Source organism: Mustela nivalis (assembly GCF_964662115.1).
Source record: "Mustela nivalis genome assembly, chromosome: 2".
NCBI classification, from domain to species: domain Eukaryota; kingdom Metazoa; phylum Chordata; class Mammalia; order Carnivora; family Mustelidae; genus Mustela; species Mustela nivalis.
In genome coordinates, this window is record NC_139021.1 from 157,185,375 (window position 1) to 157,206,719 (window position 21,345).

Here is a 21,345-nt window from a genome sequence, read left to right on the forward strand (position 1 = left end):
TTATCTGGCCGGCTCGGCCTTTCCCCCTCCGCTCTGCTTTCTCTTCCCTGACACCTCGGTTCTCCCTTCTCCTGGCAGGAGGCTCCTGGCTGCCCACACCCTCCTGTTCCAGGAGGGCAGTTCTTCACCCGACCGCCCTCAAGCCTGTGTTTGAGCTCCTGTCTGGTGCCGGGCACTGTGCTGCTGGCTGCGGGGGAATCAAAGATGCATCTGACTCAGGACCCCTGCCTCCAGGGACACTGTAGCCTAGTGGGGGCGAAGGTAATCGTAACTGCCATTCAGTGAGCTCTAGGTGCCGCGGACACTGTGCAGCCCTTCACAGCCTTATCGCCGACTATTTCTAGTGATAGCTAATACTTCTTGGGTACTTAAGAGTGTCTGTTCGAAGCACATTGCATAAGTTACCCCATTTAATTCTCACAGTAATGCTCTAATAAGGCGAGTGGGTACTGTTATTATCTTCACTTTGCAGATAAAGGTACCCAGGCAAAGAAAACTGAAGTGAGGATAGGGGTCAGGACTTGACCCCTGGTGGTCTGCTTCCACAGTCAGAACCCGGGTAACCTCGGGAAGTCTGGATTCTGAATCTGCAGTCTGGCTGGCTTTGAGGGCCTTCAGGTGATGTCACTGGCCCTTAGTCACACAGCTAAGGGGTGAGGGAGTCAGGATTTGAATCCAGGTTTGGGCTCCAAACACCAGGGCTTAACTACATTGCCGGAAGATAAATTCCAGCCCAGGCCACGAAAGGCTGTGGAAGGAGGAAGGAATTGAGGCTATCCAGGGAGGCACTGGAGAGGAGTATTCAGGAACCCTATGTTCGGGGTCTTTTCCTCCTGTCTGGGGCTGCCTTCCGTTGGCTTTCCTGTGGGAGCAGCTTTGGAGGAATACTTGAGGGTAGGGGAGCTTCTTGTTGAGAGCCCAACCTGAGACCTGACCTCCCCAGTCTTTGGTGGGGGGGAGGGTCCTCTGGAAAGGCGTCTTGCAGGAGGGCTTGGGGCACTCTGGGAGTTGGGTCTGCCCCTACTCCACTTCTGCTGTTACACCTCCTACCCCCTATCCTCCTGAATGTTTCCAAGGCTCCTGCCTTCCATGGATCTGTCCTTGCAGTGGTAATGGAGGGAGGTGAGGGAGCACTCCTCTTAATATTCAGCAGACACACACGAAGCACCTACCGAGTGCAGGTGTGGAGGTGTGATGTATACACCACAGGTAGGGATCCAGAAATGCAGAAGTCTGCTTCATCTGCTCTAGCGTGAGAAAAAGACAAAAGGCAGGGCAGAGGACACAGAAGGACATCCAGCAGACAGAGCCCAGGGTGGGTTCAGGCAAAAGAGCATGAAGAGGTTCTTTGGATGACCTGCCAGAAGGTAAAGGACCCCTCCCTGTCGGCACAGGCAGCAGAGTGTAGTGATGGTACAAGAGCCTGGACTTTGCAGACCAGGTTGAAGTCCGAGTGCATATTCCCTGAGTGACCTTGGGTAAGTACTTAGCTATTCTGACCATCCATTTGCTCAACAGGTATTGCGGGGGGCAAACAAAATGATTCATGGAAGGAAAGCCCCCCTCACAGTGCCAGCACATGGTAGGCACCTAGGAATGGAAGATCTCCAAGGGATGTATGCCTTGGGAGTGAAAATGTGATGTGTGTTCTGCAGGCTCCCTGGGATACCTTGGTCCTGGCTGTGGTTTGGGCCCCTGAGCAGTAATTCTGTTCCCTGTGCTCCAGCTGACTCTTATCCCTGCTTCAGGCTTGGCAGGGCTTCTGCAGGGGAACATGTGGTCTTGGGCACTGGTAGGGGGTGTTGGCGCTCCCCAGGTGACAGGCAAGGTGATGGCTCCCTAGGCAGCTGGTGGGCCTCTGCTGGTCTCGGCAGCGCAGTGCCTGGCCCGGACAGCAGGAGGCGTTGTTCCTGCTGCTGGTGAGGTAAGAACTGCACAGGGGAAGAGCCAGGTGAGTTGTACCTGGCAGCTCTGGGGGCTCCTAAGGGCAGGGGTGCCAGTCTGGAAGCTGTGGGGAAAAGGAGGCTGGGCCGTCTTTGCCTGACAACTCCCTGACACGGTGAGATTAAGGAGGGAAGGCCTTCATGGGAATGCAGCCCAGGTGGGAGCTGTGCCATGGGGCACTCATTTGGAAAGAACTCCCGCTGCGGCCGAGCCAGTGGGTGACCTTGGCTCTGCACTCTGATGTGATGCCTCTTCCTGATGAGGCTGTTCCAGGGCCTGGGCAGCTGTGTGGAGCACCTGGCAAGCTGGGCCTCTCTCCATCATGGAGCTTCTGCGGTCTGTCCAGGTGCACATTGCCCCCAGGTGATAGAAGGGATAGTCTGTTAAAAAAAAAAAATGTGTATTTGTAGTTTGTTGTGAGCAAAGTTTTACATAGATACTTCTTAGGTCAACCTTGCTAATCATGTAATCCAGTCCTACATTTTTCTGCCTTTTTATTGCCTGCTTTAGCGATTCTCCAGATGTGGTCAGGGTTCACCAGAGGGTCCCCAAGTCCTTTTCAGGGAGTCTACAAGGTCATAATTGTATGCGATTTAAAGAGTCACTCTAAGTACAAGATAGATCAATGGAACTTAAGGTAAGAGAGTAAGAAAAGTTTATGGTTCTACTTTACAATTCAGGTTCAGGTTCTACATTACAACCAACATTTAAGGAATGGCCACATGGCAATTTTTTAGTAGTATCAAAGAAGAGTATTTACAGTGTTTGAAAAGGCTGTTAAAATATTATTCTCTTTTGCAGCTACATTTCCGTGTGAGGCCAAATTTTCTTCATATACTGTGACCAAAACAACATGCAACGGCAGATCAAATGCAGAAGGAGGTATGAAATTCTGTCTAGTAAGCCAAATGTGAAAGAGATTTGCAAAAATCAAGAGAATGCCACTCTTTTCACTATTTTTTGTTTTGTGAAATATACTTATTTTTCACAGAATTTGTTATTTATCTTCACATATAACTGGTTTATTTTTCTTACTTTGTTACTTATTTTTGTTACTTTCGCTCAGTTTTAATTTTAAACATGCTAAGTGTAAAAACACCTAAACGAGGGGCACCCGGGTGGCTCAGTGGGTTAAAGCCTCTGCCTTCAGCTCAGGTCTTGATCCCAGGGTCCTGGGATTGAGCCCCACATCGGATTCTCTGCTCAAGGGGGAGCCTGCTTCCCTTCCTCTCTCTCTGCCTGCCTCTCTGCCTACTTGTGATCTCTGTCAAATAAATAAATAAAATCTTAAAAAAAAAAAAAAACACACCTAAATGAAAGGTCTGTAATTTAAACACTTGAATCTTTTTTTTTTAAAAGGTTTTATTTATTTTACAGAGAGAGAGAGAGAGGCAGTGAGAGAGTTAATACAAACAGGGGTACTAGGAGAGGGAGAAGCAGGCTTCCTACTGAGCAGGGAGCCCAATGCGGGGCTGGATCCCAGGATCCTCGAATCATGACCTGAGCTGAAGGCAGACACTTAGTGACTGAGCCACCCAGATACCCTAAAACCTCACTCATTTTTAAGAGTGTAAAGGGTTCCTGAGACCAGAAAGTTTAAGAACTGCTGGTTTACTTATTGTGTTCATTTCTTTTCTTTCTTTCTTTCTTTCTTTTTTTTTTTAAAGTAATCCCTACACCCAGCATGGGGCTGAAACTCAGAACCGCGAGATCAAGAGTTGCATACTGCACCGAATGAGCCAGCCAGGTGCCCCTCTTCTATTCATTTTCGATAGAGGTGTATAAAATCTACTTTGATTGTGGGTTTACTATTTTTTCCTTTTTTTGAATCAGTTTTGCTCTATATACTCTGAAGCTATGTTGTTACGAGCATAAGGGTTCATGACCATTATCTGTTCTGGTTGGATTGTAATTTCTATCTGTATGAAATAGCTTTCTTCGTTCTTTTTAATGCTTTGTCTTGGGAATAATCATTCCATGCACGAACATTAAACTAGAGCCTGCTGCGGGCCAGGCATATGCATGAAACAGTCTTGGTTCCCATCCCTGTGAAGGACATGGACACACAAAGGCAAGGTAGTGTGGCAGGAAGTGTCTGGGCTTTGCGTCAGACTGACTGGTGGCGAATTCTGGCCACTTGCTGGCTGTGCATCCTTGGACGTATGTCTGTTGAACTTTGAACCTTGTTTTCTTCATGTGTAGACTGAGGTGAAGAACATTTTTTTACTGGGTGTTAGTTAAGACTTATGGAAGCAAGGGAAGAGAGGAGCACCCAGCAGAGTGCCTGGCGTATGGGAGCATTGTGATTAGCATGGTAATGGAGCCATGAGTGGGAGATCCGCCCCATTCATGCCTCCCAAGGCCCCACCGGGAGGGGCAGTGCATGGCAGTGGGGAGTGTACCAAGCTTGGATTTAAAAGATCTCAGTTGTGTGTTTTCAACTTAATAGCAAGTCCTCCCAGCCCCAAATGCTCAGTGTCAGTTTCCTTATTGGTGAGATGGGGAGGACCACCTCTGCTCACCTTTTCCGGGCCATCCTGAGGAGCAAATGAAATAAGGAAGAAGGAGGAGGTGGAGAGGATGACGGGGGTGAGGCTGACTTTGTTGCCTGCCCAAGGTGGGGCCTCTTCGGTCCCAGCCTGTGAGCACGGTCCACCGGCCCAGGTTCACCTGCCTCCCAGGAGGGCTGTGATGCCCAAGGTGATGAGACAGAATCTTGTCCTTATTTCAGAGTCTTCGGGAATTATCTGCCTTTTATGATCTCAGTGCTCCCCCTTGGGATACCTGTCTTCACAGCAGGGGCTCCTGAGTGCTCAGCAAGAAGTCCAGCCTGAGTGGCCTGTGTAATTAGGAGAACTCACAGAGCTAGCAGGGCCCCATTGCTATTGCCCTTCAACGTCCCCCATCCTGACCATTGTCTGTAAGAGGAAACTAGAACTTGGCCTTCCTACTCTCAGTCCAGTCCTCTTACTACAGCACTGTTTCACTTTCCATCATTTAGGTTTGTTGACTGTAAAGTCAGCATCTGTCCCAGAGGTCCCCAGCCCCACCCACAGAGCCTTCCTGCTGTGCAGACTGTGCTCTGGGAAGCAGTTTGGGGGGAGCATGTTTCAAGGATCTCTGAGTGCCCTGGTAGCCATGGGGTCCTGCTCACAGAGAGGCTGGAGCTGGGCTCACTGTCATTGAATTAAGTGGCCAGGGAGGCAAGTCACGGTCCTCCCTTCTATGACCCTGGACACTGGCAGGCACACTCACTGGATATCATCGGTGAGTCTCACTGGAACCAAAGCAGAGGCAAGCTTGTCTTGGACTGGGGCATGTCTTAGCTTAAGGAAGCCAATCTGAAATGCAGCAGGAGGGGTGTGGATGGGCACTGCTGGTATTCTCTGGCCAGGGCTGGGGGTGTAGAGGAGGCTTTTGCCCTGGGTTCCCAGCATACCTGGGGCCCCCAGGGTCTGGCTAGTAGGCAACCGCAGCTAGAAGCATATCAGAGAGGCAGCTAAATGTTTTGGCTAAGGCCAAGAACTCTGAAGTAGGACTGAATTCTAATTTCAGCAATGCTACTTGACCTTGGGCAGGTTATTGAACCTCTCTGTGCTTCAGCTTTCTCATCTGCAAAATGAGGATAATAACGGTAATTCCTTTTAGGATTATTTAGAGGATTAGAGTTCATTTAACAATTGCTTACGGCAGTGCAGACGGGAAAAGCTATCTACACACAGTTGCTAGTTAATACTATTGAGCACTGGCTGACAGTGGTCTTTAGACACTCACCAAATTCCATTGCTCCTTGCTCCTAAGTTTCTCTTAAATCCACCTGTGCTCTCCCTCCTCCCACTTGTCCTTCCTCACTGCTCAGGGCTGCTCTCTGGTCTCATCATTTTCTGCTCTGCAGGAGGGAACCGGTCACTTCACACTGCTGACCTGTTAGCCTCTCCCTTCAGCTCTGGTCCCTCAGATGCTCTGGTTGTTTGTAGTGTCAAGTTCTTCCCAAGACTCTGGAAGGCTAGACCTCTTCACTAGGCTTGCTCATGGAACCTGAACTCCCCTTTGTGGCCTCCTCATGTTGGTCATCATGGCATTGGGTCTATTGTCTTAATTTCTGGCATCCCTGTAGACAGCTCCATAAGGGCAAGAGCTCCATTTCTCTTGCTCCTAGCGCACTGCCAGGCACATAACAGGTGCTCAATAAATGTTGTATGAATGAATGACTGAATGGGTGGACAACTGTTTGGTGGGAGGAAGTGTCAGAAGAAAGGAGACTTTGGAGCGAGCCAGGTTCAGGCTGGAGCTAGCTTCCGCTAACCTTTTTTGGTCTCTGTTGGAATTCTTGGGAGGCCCAAGGAAGATCAGGAGGGTTATAGGGTGACTGTGAGGAGAGGTGGGGACCAAGGGAAGTCCAGTTGTGGAGTATTTCATGCTTGTTCAGGGATTGGGGGTGAGGGACAAGCCCCCAAGGCTCATGTTGACTTCTCTCCCTCTTTCCCTCCCCTCTCTCCGACATGTGTTTAGGGCATCCTAGGTGCCCAGCATCATGCCCGGTATCTGTGCTTTCCTTCATGATCTCAATAGGTATTATTACCCCTATTTAATAGGAGAAAACAGACCCAGAGAGGTTCTGTAACTTACTATAATCACACAGCTACAAACCAGAACCAGAACTTCGAGTTCCCTCTGTGGCTTGTGTATTCCTGCCTGCATGTGAGAAGTGGCTAGGGGTTCCATCCTACTGAGCCCTGACCCCAACTGTCTTGCAGAAAAGGAGGGTCCTAGGGCCAGAGACTTCCATGGGACTCAAGTGACCGAGGCTGTCAGCAGGTTTGACCCTGGTTGGCCAGGCCACTGCCCCTGAGGGAGCTCAAGATCTAGAGGGGCAGCTATGCAACGCACAAGTACATGAACACTAGCGCAACATCCCTGTGGGGAAGTAGAGAGGTGCCCCCAAAGCCTCATCTTTGTGGAAAGGAGAATGAGCACTGGACACAGAGTCAAAGGTACCTTGTATCATGCTTTGCTTCCACCACTTGTGGGCTGTGGGAACTCAGGTCAGACACAGTTCCTTGTGCTTTAGTTTTTCTGTTGGCAAAGCAGGCACTTTCTCCTGCAGACTTGTGGGGGGGAGATTAAATGAGAAATACCTGAAGATGCTTAAAAGTTCTGCGGCCTAAGGGTTTGCAGTTTTGTGTCATCACGGGGTGTGGGGAGGGCGCGGGTAAGGCACGTGTGCACAGCCTCCACTCTTCCAGCCCAGCTACGGCTGTGTGGGCCCTCAGGACCCCAGATTTCTAAGATGTTTCCTTTGAAAGCTATTCGCTATTCCGGTGGTTCCTGACCACCCAGGTGTGTGAAGGCACTAATAAAGGTTCATAAACTATTCTCCATGTTTCCCCAAATCAACACAGAACGGTTCATTTGCCTGTAAATAAAACAACAGATTTCTTTGCTTTTGGCTGGAATTACATGCTCTCAGGATGGAGCTCCTTCTCTCATGCTGAACAGGAGTAGATTGGCAGTCCATGCATCTTTGATTACTTTGGAAAACAGGCTGGGTGAGGGACATGAGTGGCCTGGCAAGGGGAACTGTAGGTCAGAGAGGCCCCGGGGGGCCTTTGTGCTCAGGGTTTAGGGGAGGAAGTCAGGAAGCCCCCAGGAGGTGCTGGAGGGCAGGACAGCAGAGGGGAAACCCAGGGCACGGGTGGTAGGAGTGGGGGCCAGCTGTTGGGGGAACCCTGGGCAAACAATGGCCTCATTAAGGAGAGGGTGCTGGTGGGGAGGAGCCCAGCAGGGCCAGGGAATCTCCAGTCCCCTACCCTCCCCAATGGAGCAATTGTCTTCTGCTGGGAGGGAGCTGGGGCCTGAGCCTGGGAACTGCTGGGCGCTTGCCCTGAGGGCCATTGAGGTGGTCTCAGCTCTTTTCCTGGGTTCAGAATGGCTCTTCTGTGCTGAGGGTTCAGGCCACGGCAGGGGCTACCTGGTCCTTGTTCTTCCGGCTGGCGGGTTAGGGTGTCGGGGTTCATACAAGGCTCTCTGAAAAGGGGTCCCTACTTGCCTCCTCCCCACCTCTGGGAACCTGAGTTCCTGGCGGGGTTGGTCTCAAGCTACTGTTTGTGGTTTTCCTCTTCTCCAGTCGCCTGCCGCACTGTGGCCTTGGGCTGGTTGCTTGACTTCTCAGGGCCCAGTTGTTTCAGCTATAAAGCTGGGGAGCATTGGGCTAGAAGTTCTCAGCTGCATGGATAGCCGGCCCCACCCTGCCTGTGTAGGGTGGTGAGGGAGCCTGGGGCTGACGTTGGCATTTATTGGCAGGGGCCAGGGATGCCTAACTCCAGCCCAGCCCTGCATGACCAAGAGTCGTCCTGTCCCAAAGGCTGAGAGAGAGAGCCTGTGGAGAAGCACTCATAAATCAGTGCTTTTCACCACTCGTGTTTTTAAAGTAAGGCGATCCTGTTTTTAAATGATGTGGCTTGTGGGAACCCCTCAGATAAAATAGATGAGAGGGGGCAAGTGTGGTTAGGACTGGGGCTGGGCCCAGAGCCCAACCCAGGGGGCGTTCCCAGAGCCCGCTGTGCGCCCGTCCAGCGTGAACTCTCCCTGGGGCTCATGTCGCTGGTGGGGCCCGATTCCGCTACTCTGGGTGTTCTGACTGGTGGGCATCTGTTCCCGTCCGTGCGCTATACCTGGTGTTAGACCTCACTGCTGCGTATGCCCCGTGGTGGTTCTGTTTTTGTTGGTTTGTTAGAGGTGCAATGGGCCGACGAGGTTTGGGGTTACCTTTGAATTGTCCTGGCCTCCTTGGGCTCCCTGCACTGGGCTGGCCGACGTGGGCCATCGCAGGGCACACCCGACAGCCAGGGGAGGAGAGAGGTTCCCACATTCGGATTGCTGCTGGGTCACCTGCAGATTCTAGTTGAACACATGTCACCCCAGGTGGATCTGAGGCAGTGGCCTGGGGACCAGGATGAGAAACGCTGGCCTTGGAGGGGGACCTTGCCTGCCTCCCTGCTCCACCCCTCCCCCAACTGCTTGCAGCCACTCTCCAAGGCTCATGGGCCTCCTTGAGGCTGAAATGAAAGAACTCTCCCTTCTAGAGGCTCCTTACAACCTGCTTCCTGTGCCTGGGGGTCAGCTTAGGGAGGTACTTGTCCCTCTCACCTTCCGCAGCACCCAGCTGATTAACACCCGTGTTAGCAGACATTGTGCATCCCAGGCTGGGCCGGGCAGGAGTGCTTTATCATCTCATTTAAACCTCTCAGCAATGCCAACAGGCAGATGTTCTTATCACTGCTGTTTACAGATGAGAAATCAAAGGTGATTGAGGAACTTGCCTGCGGTCACACAGCTGGGAATCTTCCGGGAGGCATCGGACTCCACTACACACATTTGCACACCGACTGGGCAGCCAGTCTGTCCCTCCATCTGGGATTTCCTAATCCTGCTTCAGTGAGCCTGGCATAGTGCTGCTGTTAGTATTATTATCAGCAGGGACTTGGTCTGAAGACTTTCCAGAGGTTTGCACTTCCTGGGAGGACCTCATGAGGACAGTGGCTGAGAGCTGTGGGTGTCCCGGCAGGATAATTCTCCTTTCCCAGGTTTGGGAGTCGCATCTGATATCTTGCTTCATCCTTCAGCGACTGAAGGAGGTCTGTGTGATCAGTCCCCATTTTGCAGAGGAGGAAATTGAGGCTCAGAGAGCTGAGGAACGATGTCTGGGTCACTCGGGCAGTACAGTGACGAATGGAACCCAGCAGAGCTCTGACTCCCCCCGACATTCCGTGTTTTTTGCTGCCCCACGGGTCTGGATTGTGCCAAGGTCAGGAACATTTCTAGGCCTTTTTAGCCTGAAGTGTGCCCCTCCCCGCCTCCCCACCCAGCCACCCCAAGGACTCTGAAGACAGCTCAGGGTCCATGAGAGACAGGGGTCTGCGCCCTCTTGACCGGGTTCTGTGGCCCGGCAGCTTGGGGTCAGGGAAAGGTGCATTCTTTCCCTCCATTCGCATTACCCAGCCTCTGGCTTCCTGGAATTTTTGTGAAAATTCCAAATCACTTGGCAATAAGTCAGTCCTCTTCCCCACAGTTTTTGCAAACAGGAACTAAACACCCTTCACCTTCCAGATTGCATCCTTTCACACCCTTTTCCATTTGAGTCTGGTGCTAGTGCCCATTCAGGACAAAGCAGATGGGAGGTGAAACCAAGTCTGGTATGTGAGCAGGACAGCCAGATGGTCAGGGACTTGAGTCGTCACTTCTGGGCCCAGCTCTGAGGGAGGCAGAGAGGGCCCCAGACCTGATGCCTGTAGGCCCTAGACCAAATCCCTGTCCATCACTTCCTGTGCAAGCTCAGGCTTGGACATCCCCTCTCTGGGTTTCCCCACCTCTTAAAGGAAAATAATGATGCCTTGCTGGTGAGAGGGTCGGAGAAGGTAATGGACGTGAAGAAGTCTTATCACTATTATCATTTGATTACCTGGAGATCAGGGTTGTTTTTGTTTATTTATTTTTATTTTTTAAAAGATTTTATTTATTTATTTGACAGACAGAGATCACAAGTAGGCAGACAGGCAGGCAGAGAGAGAGGAGGAAGCAGGCTCCCCGCTGAGCAGAGAGCCTGATGCCAGGCTCAATCCCAGGACCCTGGGATCATGACCTAAGCTGAAGACAGAGGCTTTAACCCACTGAGCCACCCAGGTGCCCCTGTTTTTGTTTTTCTTAAAGATTTTATTTATTTATTTGAGAGAGAGAGAGAGATCGAGAAAACAAGAAAGAGCATGATTAGGGAGCCTGACACTGGGCTCCATCCCAGCACCCTGAGATCATGACCTGAGCCAAAGGCACTTAACTGATTGAGCTACCCAGGTGCCCCTAGAATCACATTTGTTTAAAAACCTGCAGTGGTAGAAATTTGTTCTATCTGTGCTCTTCAGTGTGGTAGCCACTGGCTGTGTGTCGCTCCTGGGCATTGGAGATGTGGCTTGTGCTACCAAGGAGCTGAACTTTTAAGTTAATTGAACATTTTTAGCTAGATTAAATTCACATAAGATACAATCAGCCATTTATTGACATGAACAGTTCGGGGCGGATAGCACATTCACAGCGTACGGCAGCCACTGCGTCTAGTTCTAGGATATTTTCGTCACTCTGTCCACGTGAAGCACCCGTGCCCCCTGCCCGCAGCCCCTGGAAGCCAGCCAGACCCTCTCTGTCCCTGTGGATTTGGCGATTCTGGGCATTGCATGTAAATGAAATCCTACAGCATGTGACCTTTCACGCCGGCTTCTCTCGCTTGAGCAGATTGTTTTCATGGTGCATCTGTGTTGCAGTGTGTGTCAGTGCTGCAGTCCTTTCTAATGGCTGGATCATTAATTTTAGTTAATTTCAATTTAAATTGTCTCGTGGGGCTGGTGGCTACTGTACTGGACAGCCAGGAACTCCTCGAGTCCTGCCGGGCAAGTGATGAGACAGAATCTGCAGGTGTTTGCTGGTCCCTGATAGGACCCTGGGGGAGAGTAGAAGGAGCTAGGAGGATGAAGAGGCGGGGACATGTGCCCCAGGGTCCCCAGAGGAGCTCAAAGCTGTGGCCAAGGACGAACATGTTCTGTGAACTCATTCCGTCCTCGCAGCACCCTTGGCCTTGACATAGCTCTGTCTTTCCATCATTCCCATTTCATGGAGGGGAAGACAGAGGTTCAGAGTGATTAAGTCACTTGCTCAAGTTCACACGGCTGCTAAGTGGGAAGAGATGGGTCTCTGAACCCAGGTCTGGTCCCTTCCTAGGCCCAGATCTTCACCACAGGCTGTCTGGTCTTTTCACCCTGATCCTGGGAGCTGCCTAGATGAAGGCGGATCCGGGACCCCAGCTGCTCCCACATAACTGGAGGCAGGGCTTTCTAGCACCATCCCCTGTCAGCCTTTTTGAGCTGAGAACTGCCTCATTGAGAGTCAGGAAGGGGTGGCTGACGGGACACATCAGAACAAGATGAGGGAGTAGGATCCATCCATTCCTCATTGTTCATCCATAAGTAACCTGGCCTGTCGGGGCTCCCAGTGCCCTCTTTGGGCCCCCCACTATTAATTGATCTGGGAAAGAGACTCTGTTAATTGCAGACCCAGAGTAAACAGCGCTGGGATAAATGGGGCTGATAGCAGATAGCTTTCCTTGGCTGTGCTGCCCTTTGCCCTTTGGGAAGGGACAGTGGGAAGAGGCAGAGAATCAGGGGAAAGGAGTGGTCCTAGGAATGTCTTTGGAGTGGGGGAGGGAAGACTGGCTGTGGGGCCCCAGAGAGTTCATCTGTATGCCCTTCTGGAAATAAAGTCCTCTGCTGGGCTTCTTATTTGCTGTACCCAGTAAAGCAATGGGTTTGGGGTCCAGTGAGACTCTGACATCCATCTTTCTTCATCCTACCCCTTATCCCTCCATCCATCCATCCCTCTGTCCATCTATCCATCTCTTCGTGCCTCTCTTACAGCATCCTTCCTTCCTTTCCTACATTGGTCCACTCTTCCCTTTTATTCAGCTGCTTTTCTTTCCTCCTCCCCTTCATTCATCCATTTCCCCTTATCCTATCTACTCATCTGAAAGTCCCTCCCCCTCACTCACCCCTCCCCTCCCAGCCCTCACTCATCTTCACATCCCTCCTGCCTCCTACAGAGCGACCACGTGCTCCTTGAGAAAGCTAGGGAAGAGGTCGGTGGGAGTCCCCTGAGCCATGGGGTTCTGGGTGCAGGCCCCGCATGCACCTGGTGGAGTTAACTGCCTGACTTCAGATGTGCTGGCCACTGGCTCAAGGTTAGATTGGAGTCTCTCCATCCCTCGGGGAGAAGAGAACCTTGTTCTTTCAGCCTCGGGGCCACATGATTGACTACCCAAGGCGGGCACCTGGGGAGCGTGAGCAATCACACCTAGGCAGTGGAGTAAGCTGGGCACAGCAGCAGATCAGCCGTAGCCTGGCAGTCTGTGACTCAGGAGGCCTTCCTCTCCCAGAGCACAGCCTAGATTTGGGGATTGGTTCTGGGAGCAGCCACATGCATCAACTTGAACCCTGTGGTCAGAGTATGGTGTCTCACCCTCTCTGGGAACCCAAAGCCCACACTTCCAATAGACGTGGAGCCATCCCAACAGCTTTCCAGAAGTTTCATCCTAGCCCAGCTGTGGGGAGGCCAGAGATCATAACAGCATGTTCACAAAGAAATTGAGGCTGAGGGGGAAGGGGTTTTCTAAAGCTTTATAGCTAGATAAATAAATCCCTAAACCTGCTGTCAGGTCACTCAATAAAATACTATCAGACCTGCAACCCTGTTTCTAAACCCCAAATTTAGGCCCATTTTATAGATGGTGCATCTGAAGCTGGAGTGAGAGGTCCCTTCCTAGTTCACGCATGGACTGGTGGGTGGTCGAGACTTTGGCTAGCCAAGTGGGGCAGGTCAGCCCCAGAGTAGGCACAGGCCCAAGAACTCCCAGAGTTGACACTAGCCCCAAGTAACAGTGGTTACCATTTCCTGAGCTCCTATTACACGTTAGGCGCGGTCTTGAGTGGTTTACACATTCTGCAGTGACTCAGTTCAAGTAGGAGAGCAAGATGGCAGCTGGAGAACAGACCCCTCAGTGCCCTCTCCTCCCGCTCCCCGCCCTCCTGCGGACCTCTCAGGTTGATCTGAGGGGCAGAATGTGTCCTCCTGGGGCCCTGCCACTACCCAGTAATCCCTAACTGCCGCAGCTGGGAGATAAGATAGCACCAGCTCATTAATCAAGACAGCCGGGCAGGGAGGGCGGGGGTGGGGTGAGACAACACCACCTCACAGGTAGAGATAAGCCCCCTCCTCCTGGCTCCCTCAGGGGCTGGGACCACGGAGGGTGCTGGGAAGTTTGGCCTCTGGTTCCAGCCCTGGGTGTCTGGGTGGGTGGATGGGGCCCACAGCGGACCCTGGGGCAGGTGTCCCTGAGAAAGGCAACCCCTGTGTGCAGGCTGGATTGAGAGAAGCCAGGAGACCTGGGTTCCCGCTCAGGGCTTCCTGATTGCCTCTGTGTCCTTACATGAGCCACTGCACCTCTCTGGATGCTTTTCTATGTCTGGACGAATGGCAGGGGGTGCTGGACTAGATGCCTTGGGGATGGGGGCTCTTTCACCGTGAACATGCTCCGTGACAGCATGGAGGGAGGATGGGCTCCCCTGACAGGAGAGAGAGGACACAAGCACTGGCTTGGCTAAGGGATGCACGCAGGCTGGGCGGGATTTGTCCTGGAGCCCGTGTTAGTCACGCTCACGGGAGAGAGCAAGCGTGTGGTGACAGTGGCAGGGGCCTGTGTGGGACAGGAACGGGGAATGGCCTTTGAGCCTCTATGCCCTTCAGGAGGCCACACCGCATACCGGTTAAGAAGTTGGAGTTTGATGCAGGTCCTGCCCTGTGTGGTCTTCAGTAGATAATTCAACCTTTGGTACCTCAGTTTCCCCATCTGTGCAATGAAGGTGATAGTATTTCCCTCTTGAGGGTGGTGTTGGGAGGATAAATGGAAAGTGCTTGGCTCCATGTCTGGCTGATGGCAAGTGCTCAGTAAGTATTAGTTATCCTTCTTTCTTTCACGGCCGGGAACCTCTTCCATGCAGATGTCCCTGTGATCACAGCTGTGATGGAGCCCGGGGCAGCTTGACTCCCCAGCAGCGGCTGTCCAACGATGCTGATTCTAAAGGATGTTGCTTCTATTTTTATAACTAATAAACGACAAACTTAAAACAGCAAACGTTTATGATCTCCCTGGCGGCTGTGGGTTCTGAACTCAAGAGAGAAATGGAAGGTAGTTCTGACCCAGGATCTCTGATGAGGTTGCAGTCAAGCTGTTGGCTGGGGCTGGAAGACTGCTTCCAAGTTCACGCATGTGGCTGTTAGCCGGAAGCCATATGGACAGCCCGAGTGTCCCCACAACATGGCAGCTGGCTTCCCTGGAGCGACTGATCTAGAAGCAGACATGGAGGGAATGTACCTTTTACTGCCTGCTCTCTGAAGCACCCACCCTCACTTGCACTTGACTCCATTCATCAGCAGCAAGGCTGGCCCCCATTCGAGGGAAGGGAGGAATACAAGAACCCATGGTGACGCCGTTGTAACCACGAACAGCAACAGCTCTTCTGGGCCCAGGTGTTCCGTGCTGGGAACTGGACACCGGGAATCTCTAATCCCCACAACTGCTTTCTAAGTCAGGAATGATGTTTCTTTTGCAGATGAAAATGTATTGGTTCAGAGAGGTTAAGTGATTTGCCCAAGGTCACACAGCCAGGAGGTGCCCATCGTGTTGCTTTATCTTGGGACCCCGCCATTCCCCACCCCAGGTGCCACCCCTAGTTTCAGCTGCACCTGAGCCAGCCTTGGCTTTGAAGCCCCATGTGACCATCAAGAGTAGTGAGGCCTTCTTGGATTAGGACTAGAAATAGTATATGAGGCACACGTGCACAGGTCACGCGAAGAACAAGGACTTGTAGAGACGCCCTGACTGGGGTTCGAATTCTGCCTCTGCTGCTTACTTTGTGCCTCAGTTTCCTCAATCCTGTGGCAGAAGTAATAGCATCCACCCGGCGTGACTGCAGCAGGCATAGACGGGGGGCGTGTGTAGTATAGGCGTATGTGCAGCACTAGGTGTTACGGTCGCGGGATAAAACCAGGTAGCTCGAGGGCTGCCTCCCCTGTGAGTCATGTGCTCTCTGGGTGGAAGCAATGTCTCCTTCCTGGTCTGGAGTTTCCCAACCAGCCCGTGCTCAGCAGAGAGCACCTGCTGCCTGATGCTGCTTCGCCAGCCCTGCGAGTGGGGCGGAGGTAATGTGCTCCAGGCTCCCAAGCCACAGGGCTCCCAAGCCCACGGGCCTGACTCAGGCCAGGCTCCTGACCTCCCCTAACACCTTCCTACCCTGGGTCTTTCTAGGTTCAGAGGTTTCTTCTGCCTTCCCTGCCTTGCCAGCATCTCCCCAGAGCGCGGCTCTCCATGCACTTGCCCACTTCTGCCAGCAGAGGGAGCAGGTGTAGTGTCTGGGAATGTGGGAGGTGCCAGGATGCTGGGCAGGTGCTGCTTCTGTCTGGGAAGGTCTCAGTGGGGTGGAATGCGGTGATTCGCAGCACAGCTGGGAAGAGTGGGCTTCATCTCCCCGTATCCCCCGCAAGGGAGCAGTGTCTGGGGCCCTGGAGCCCAGGAGATGAGGCCGTGGGAGAGGAGGAGAAAGGATGGAGTTTCCTGGGCCTCAGAATGTATCTCAGCACCTGTGGCCCCTGGGATCTGGTGGAGGAAGAGAAGTTACCATTTTTCACTCTGATCCACTCAGCCAGTGTCCTGGAGTGAGTGCCTCCTGTGTGCCCAGAGCCCCGGCAGGCACTGGGAGCCCGCGTCAGATGCGGACTGTCACAGGGCTGAAGTGCCGGTGGGGAGGCCAGGCCAAGGCCAGCCGTACAGAAGGGTCACAGCAAGTGTGCTGCGGAGGGAGTTGGGCCAGGGGGCGCTGGGCCAGGCTGTGAGTGGGGACCCGCGTCTCCCTGTGCCTGCCTAGTGAGCTGCTGTGGTCAAGGGTGAGCATTGATGAGTCAGTGAGGGGACTGCCCACCCCCCACATACCCTTCTTAGCTGCAGGGTCCTGTTGTCACCAGAAATCACTGCAAGTCACCATAACAACTGTTCCGTGACAGCAGGGAGGGCGTGGCTGGCGTCCACCAGCCACCTGCAGGATCAGTGGTGGAAACAAACCCGCCAGGGCCCAAGTCAGACAGGCCTGGCCTGCAGCCTGGCTCGGCCACTTGCTAACAGTGGGATCCCTGCCAGGACACCTCACTCCTCCATTCTGGCCCGTGCAGGCCATGGTGAGGATTTCCTTGGTAGGGTGAGTCTCTGGCCAGTGGGGAGGCCTCAGGCGCACGTATTAGTTTTCTGTTGCTGCTGTAACAAATCTCCACAAATTTAGCAGCTTGAAACAGCACATATTTATGAGCTGAGTTTCTGTCAGTCGGGCTGGGGAGCACAGCATGGGCTAGCTGGGTCCTCTGCTTAAGTTCAGGGTCTCATGAGGTTGTGATCAAGGTGTCAGCTGGGAGTGGGGTCATCAGGGGCTTCGGATCCTCTTTCAAGGACTTTTGGCAGAATTAACTTCCTCATAGCTATGGAGTTCATGGAGGCTGTGTCTTCAAGGCCAGCAGAAGAAACTTTTCTTTAAAGGGACCGGTCACCTTCTTTAAGAGAACTCACCTGATTAGGTCAGGCCCACCCAGTATAATCTCCCTTTTGATGAATTCAAAGTCAAGGGATTGTAATAGTCCATTATATTCACTGGTCCCACCCACACTCAAGGTGAGGGGATTATTCAGGCCATGTACACCAGGTGGCAGGAATCTCAGCAGCCATCTGAGAGTTATGAACATAATGAATTTTTTTTGACTAATAATCGTGTAATAATCAGTAGCAATCTTTTTTAAAAAAGATTTTATTTATTGGGGCACCTGAGGGGCTCCGTTGGTTGGGCAGCTGCCTTTGGCTGGGCTTGTGATCCCAGGGTCTTGGGATGGAGCCCCATGTCAGGCTTCTCTGCTCAGCAAGGAGTCTGCTCCTCCCTCTCCCTCTGACCCTCCCCGCTGCTTGTGCTTGGGCACATGCACGTTTGGGTGCGTTCTCTCTCTCTGATAAATAAAAAATCTGAAAAAAAGATTTTATTTATTTATTTACTTTAGAGAGAGAGGAAGAGCAAGCATAGCAGTGGGGAGGGATGGGGGAGGGAGAGAATGTCAAGCAGATTGAACTGAGTGTAGAGCCCGACATGAAGCTCAATGTCAAGACTCTGAGATCATGACCTGATCTGAAACCAAGAGTTGGACACGTAACTGACTGAGCCCCCCAGGCATCCTAGTAATAATTATTTTCTTAATTTGTTGTACAGTCTTGAAAAAAGCGAACAGAAGAAATTTCAATTTTCAAGCTACTGTTCAAATTCAGTAGGATATTTCACGTATAAACAAATATTGTGCTTACCAAACAAAAGCATTCTATTTGTCAGTTCTACTTCACGGTTTTGGATTTTAAACACAACGCAAACCTCCAAGTGGTCCTAGAGAAAAACAGAATTGAAGAAACTCAAGTTCTATTTTGTTTTGTTTTGTTTTCACCCTCAGTTGGCTGTCATTCTTTATTCTGGATTTACCGTCGAAAGGCAGGAATGTCCAACATCCTAGGGTTTGGGGACACAAACTGCATCTGAATGATTCTGACTGTTTAGGAGCTCATCCTAGAAGCACACATGTGGGAAGCAAGCAAGATGTTCCTTCAGCGGTTGAATGGATGAACTGTGAGATAACCAGCCAGTGGAATGTTATTCAGTGAGAGAAAGAAATGATCTATCGAGTCATGAAAAAGACATGGAGGAATGTTAAATGCATATTGCTAAGGGAAGGAAGCCGGTCTGGAAAGGCTGCGTACTGTGTGATTGCAGCCCTGTGACATTCTGGAAAAGGCCAAGCTAGGGAGACAGTAAAGATCAGTGGTTGCAGGGAGGGGCCTGGTGGAGCACAGGGGATTTTTAGGGCCGTGAAACTCTTTTATATGATACTGGAATGGTGAATACACTGTACATTTGTTAAAATGCATAGAACTTCCCCTCACTCTTTAGTGAGCCCTAATGTAAACTATGATTTTAGTTAATGATAGTCTATCAATATTGGTTCATCAGTTCAACAAATGTACCACATTAATGCAAGGCATTAGTAATATGGGAGAGCATGGGCATTCAGTTTTCCTGTAAACCTAAAACTGCTCTAAAATAATGAAGTATATTAATTAAAAAAAATATGTACACGTAGCTAAGTCTGTCTGTCTGTATCAAAGACTGCCCAAATAACCGGGAACTCTCTTGAATTAGCTATCAGGTGGAATGCGTGCTTATGAAAGGCTGGGTACTGAAGACCGGCCAAGGGGAAGTTCACATGTATTAAAGCACGACTGTAACAGCAGCACTTGGTTTAGAACTTAGACCAACAACAGACTTTTTTAGGGAAGAGTTATTTTATTGCTAATGTAGCTTAAAATTGCTGCTTGGTTATCATACAGTGGAGACTGACTTTTTTTTTTTTAAGATTTTATTTATTTATTTGACAGAGATCACAAGTAGGCAGAGAAGCAGGCAGAGAGAGAGAGAGGGAAGCAGGCTCCCCGCTGAGCAGAGAGCCTGATGCGGGGCTTGATCCCAGGACCCTGAGATCATGACCCAAGCTGAAGGCAGTGCCTCAACCCACTGAGCCACCCAGGCGCCCCAGGGACTGACTTCTTTTGACTGCTTGTGCTGTGTGGCCCACAAGCTTGGAATTCAATTCTCCGTATTCTCCGTCTTTCCGTAATGGGTCACTGCGGGTGGGATGGGTGCTTTGCACCTCATGAGGCCCTGTTGCTGAGTCTTTTCAAAACTTAATTTTCAACAGACTTTGTTTTTTTAAGCAGTTTCAGGCTCACAGCCAAACTGTGGGGAAAATACGGAGGGTTCCCAGATGCCCCCTTTCTTCACGCCACACCCCACAGGCTCCCTTACCGTGGGCATCCCCCGCCACAGCGGTCCATCCGGACAGGTGAGGGACCTATGTCCATCGTCACTCAGTCCGTAGTCGTTTACGTGAGGGCTCACTCTTGCTGTTGTCGTGCTCTGAATTCGCCACTGTAGTTTCATGCAGAATCGTTTCACTGCCCTAAAATCCCCTGTGTGCCAACTCTTCACAACTCTTCACCTCCTTCCTCCATCACCCCTGGCAACCACTGATCTCTTTTATCGCCTCCATAGTGTTGCTTTTCCAGAATGTCATAGAACTGGAATCGGATTGGCTTCTTTGACTTTGCGATAACATATTTAAACTTTTTCCATGTCTTTTTGTGGCTTGATGGCTTATTTCTCTGTCTCGTTGAATAATATCCTGTTGCCTGGATGTGTCACAGTTTCTTCTCTTGAGTCGTGTGTGCTTTCCTAAGGCAGTCAGTCCCTGGCAAGGGGGAATTGCCACACATGACAAGTGTCAGTTTTGGAGCAGAAGACAGTCCAGCCTCCCGGAAAACTCAAGCTGCCTGACACAGGAAAACACATTTTTTTTTTTCTAAGATTCCACTTATTTATCTGACACAGAGAGATCACAAGTAGGCAGAGAGGCAGGCAGAGAGAGAGGGGAGCAGGGAACCCGCCGCAGGGCTCGATCCCAGGACCCTGAGATCATGACCTGAGCTAAAGGTAGAGGCTTAACTCACTGAGCCACCTAGGCGCCACAGGAAAACAATTTTTTTTTTTTTAAGATTTTATTTATTTGAGAGAGAGACAGTGAGAGAGAGCATGAGCAAGGAGAAGGTCAGAGGGAGAAGCAGACTCCCCATGGAGCTGGGAGCCCGATGCGGGACTCGATCCCGGGACTCCAGGATCATGACCTGAGCTGAAAGCAGTCGTCCAACCAACTGAGCCACCCAGGTGCCCCGGAAAACAATTTTTGAAGGGTTATTTAATGAGGATGGCATGGGGACATAGTGGTTGGGTGGGTACCCAACAATGTTTGCTTCAAAAACCACATTTTCTTCCTCCCCCACCAACTTCATCTTCTATTAGATTTTTTTTTTGGTCTGTAAAACAGTGTGTCTTAGAAAGTCTGAAATATGCATAATAGTGAAATAAAACAAAACAAATCCTGGTGATTACTCTTGTTAGCATTGTATTGTGTCTCCTTCTAGAATTTTCTGTGTAGTTAGAGTGACACACATAATGAGACATGAAATCAGGATTCTTCCTACTGCAGTTCTGGCTGAGGCATGAAGACAAAGACTCCCAGTGCAGAAGGACTTGTAGGCCATACACTGTGGTTGAGAACCAGGGAGGGCGCCTTTACACTGAGGACAAAAGAGGATTACGAACTGGAGATCTGGGGAACTTTTGAGAGAATTTCTTTGTAGAAAGCTGTGTTATGAGTCGCAACCCCTTGGGCAGTTGGGGCCCCAAACCCAAAGGGAGGGTTTCCTCTTACCTCAAACCTGGCATGGTAAGCTTCATGGAAACTGCCAGGGGAACATGATATACGTCTCCTGGGGTTGGGGGTGGAGCGCCCAGGAGGCCATGTCTGACATCAGTCTTGGGAGTCCAAAAGTGGATCTGTGGCTTTCAACTTGAGAAAGCAGAGTGAGGAGGGAGGAAGTGAAGATCTGCTCTGGGAGCCAAGATCTGCTCTGGGAGCTTCTGTGGACGGTGAGGCAAAGGAGGTGTGCACATTCCCTGTGGACCAATGAGGGCTGTGCGTGAGGGGAGGGGTGGCCTGGAGCTGCTTTAGATTTGGTTTGAGAGGCCCACCCTGGTGACAGGAACCCACCTGAGAATCCGTATGACTAGGCCACTGGAAACCAGATGCGTAAAGTGCAGTTTAAAACTTCAGAGGTGT

General features: G+C 51.2%; 1 protein-coding gene across 9 annotated transcripts in view; it reads left to right on the plus strand.

Annotated features, from left to right (window-relative positions):
• The window catches only part of ZFYVE27 (zinc finger FYVE-type containing 27), a 112,074-nt gene that overhangs the window by 35,029 nt on the left and 55,700 nt on the right, over window positions 1–21,345 (plus strand). For 3 of the 9 annotated variants that reach the window (XM_082722161.1, XM_082722164.1, XM_082722170.1), the window contains one exon: window positions 2,746–2,826. In XM_082722161.1, the coding sequence (XP_082578287.1) occupies window positions 2,746–2,826 (81 nt within the window). Of the gene's footprint in view, window positions 1–78; window positions 442–1,394; window positions 1,479–2,745; window positions 2,829–3,611; window positions 3,692–21,345 lie in introns of those variants that run through there. The other 6 variants (XM_082722168.1, XM_082722171.1, XM_082722169.1 and 3 more) reach the window with 5 other exon arrangements.